The following is a 1,870-nucleotide window of genomic DNA, read 5'->3' as shown; positions in this document are numbered from 1 at the left end:
GAGTCCTGACCTCAACCCCATAGAACACCTTCTGGATGAATCAGAGGGGAGACTGTGAGCCAGGCCTTATCATCTGACATCAGTGTCTGACCTCACAAATGCACTTCTGGAAGAATGGTCAAAAGTCACAATAAACACTCTCCTAAACCTTGTGGACGGCTTTCCCAGAAGAGTTGAAGCTGTTATAGCTGCAAAGGGCGGGGCCAACTCAATATTGAACCCTACGGACTAAGACTGGGATGTCAAAAATTCATTTGTGTGTAAAGGCCGGTCGACCAATACTTTTGTCAATATAGTGTATATGTATGTATCTTTTTTTTTTCCTCTTTTTCATTTGAGCATTCGTTGAATTTAAGGTGCATTAGATTAATACACAGAATGGAAAGTGGAGGTTATAAATTGTAATAGGGTTATCATGAATGGGAAGGTGGGGGAGGGTGTAGATGCATTGGGACAATTTATTTCCCTCCCCCTTTACTTTACATCATCTAATTTACTGAATTATGGACAGAAATAGTCCTCTCTCGGAGATTGCAATTCTTACATTGATAAGACGTTTGAATATATAATTATAAACATCTTTCTTATCAATGTTTTCCCATCTGGCAGTAAGGAGCTCCCAGAGAGATCGGGATATTCTGCTAACAGAGATAACCTGCAGATCTTGGCGGGAATAAAAAAAAACAAAACATTCTGAAAATATAAGACACATAAATAAAATGTTTGTTACAAATAAACTCGTAAATGTAAATGAATGGGATGAATTGCTGCAGACTAGATGTCCGCCTCCTCACATCCTCAGCGATAGATTGTCATTGTGCCATCAAAGTCCACACTGTCCTCGCCGGGATCGGATTGTCCTTGGAAGTGGGATTCCACATTGTATCTCCTCCCAGATCCGCACACAAGTCATGTCTCTTGTCATCTCGCTCTTCTATAGACAATACATTGCAGCCCTTCTGACTGTCCCTGTTAGTCCACAATTGTGCTGGATGGACCGAGATGGGCGACAAACGTTCTGCTTCTTAGTCCCGAACAGAGGAATCATCGGATCCGTGAGATCGGAGGAGGATCTTCTGTCATCCCATTCACTGTATTATGGAGGAATCCAGTCCGATGTCAATGGATGTAATTGTTACATTGTACAGGGAGTCTCTGATCTCTGATTATTAGCAGATCTCTGATTAATCTTCTCTTCTTTGGTAGTAAGGAGAGCTCCGAGCATTGGATGATGTGGAGGACCTCCCCTCCCCCACCCCTGACACAGCGGGCTTCTCTACCTACACAGATAACGGGCAGATCCTGGCGGGCTTTTTGAAAATTCCGCTCTTTTTAAGTAACCCAATCATTAGAAGGGGCGTGGCGTAGTTCTCCAATCAGAGGGAAGAGATGTGTATAAATTGCTGTGCAGAGCAGAGGCACGTTACAGTCGCAGTTCCCGGCAAGAGAGGAGTAGAGATGGCTCGTACCAAGCAGACCGCCCGTAAGTCCACCGGAGGGAAAGCTCCCCGCAAGCAGCTGGCCACCAAAGCCGCCCGCAAGAGCGCCCCGGCCACCGGCGGAGTGAAGAAGCCTCACCGCTACAGGCCCGGCACCGTGGCTCTCCGAGAGATCCGCCGCTACCAGAAATCCACCGAGCTGCTCATCCGCAAGCTGCCCTTCCAGCGCCTCGTCCGAGAGATCGCCCAGGACTTCAAGACCGACCTGCGCTTCCAGAGCTCCGCCGTCATGGCTCTGCAGGAGGCCGCAGAGGCTTATCTCGTCGGACTCTTCGAGGACACCAACCTCTGCGCCATCCACGCCAAGAGGGTCACCATCATGCCCAAAGACATCCAGCTGGCACGCCGCATCCGCGGAGAGAGGGCCTAGA

At 48.2% G+C, this 1,870-nt stretch overlaps 1 protein-coding gene across 1 annotated transcript; it reads left to right on the top strand.

Moving 5' to 3' along the window:
* Positions 1-1,440: 1,440 nt before the first annotated feature.
* On the top strand, positions 1,441-1,870 carry LOC149438330 (histone H3). The gene has a single exon (XM_089659850.1). The coding sequence runs from the start codon at positions 1,459-1,461 to the stop codon at positions 1,867-1,869; it is 411 nt and encodes a 136-aa protein (XP_089515976.1). The 5' UTR covers positions 1,441-1,458; the 3' UTR covers position 1,870.

Source organism: Staurois parvus, unplaced genomic scaffold (genome assembly GCF_062004578.1).
Source record: "Staurois parvus isolate SC_StPar_1 unplaced genomic scaffold, SC_StPar_1.0 ptg001192l, whole genome shotgun sequence".
NCBI classification, from domain to species: Eukaryota; Metazoa; Chordata; class Amphibia; order Anura; family Ranidae; genus Staurois; species Staurois parvus.
Note: the sequence above shows the minus strand (reverse complement) of the source record. Positions and strands in the feature narration are given on the sequence as shown.

What these genes read in the sequence shown, in the direction of transcription:
- LOC149438330 (XM_089659850.1), top strand. Translation starts at nt 1,459, where the DNA reads ATGGCTCGTACCAAGCAGACCGCCCGTAAGTCCACCGGAGGGAAAGCT.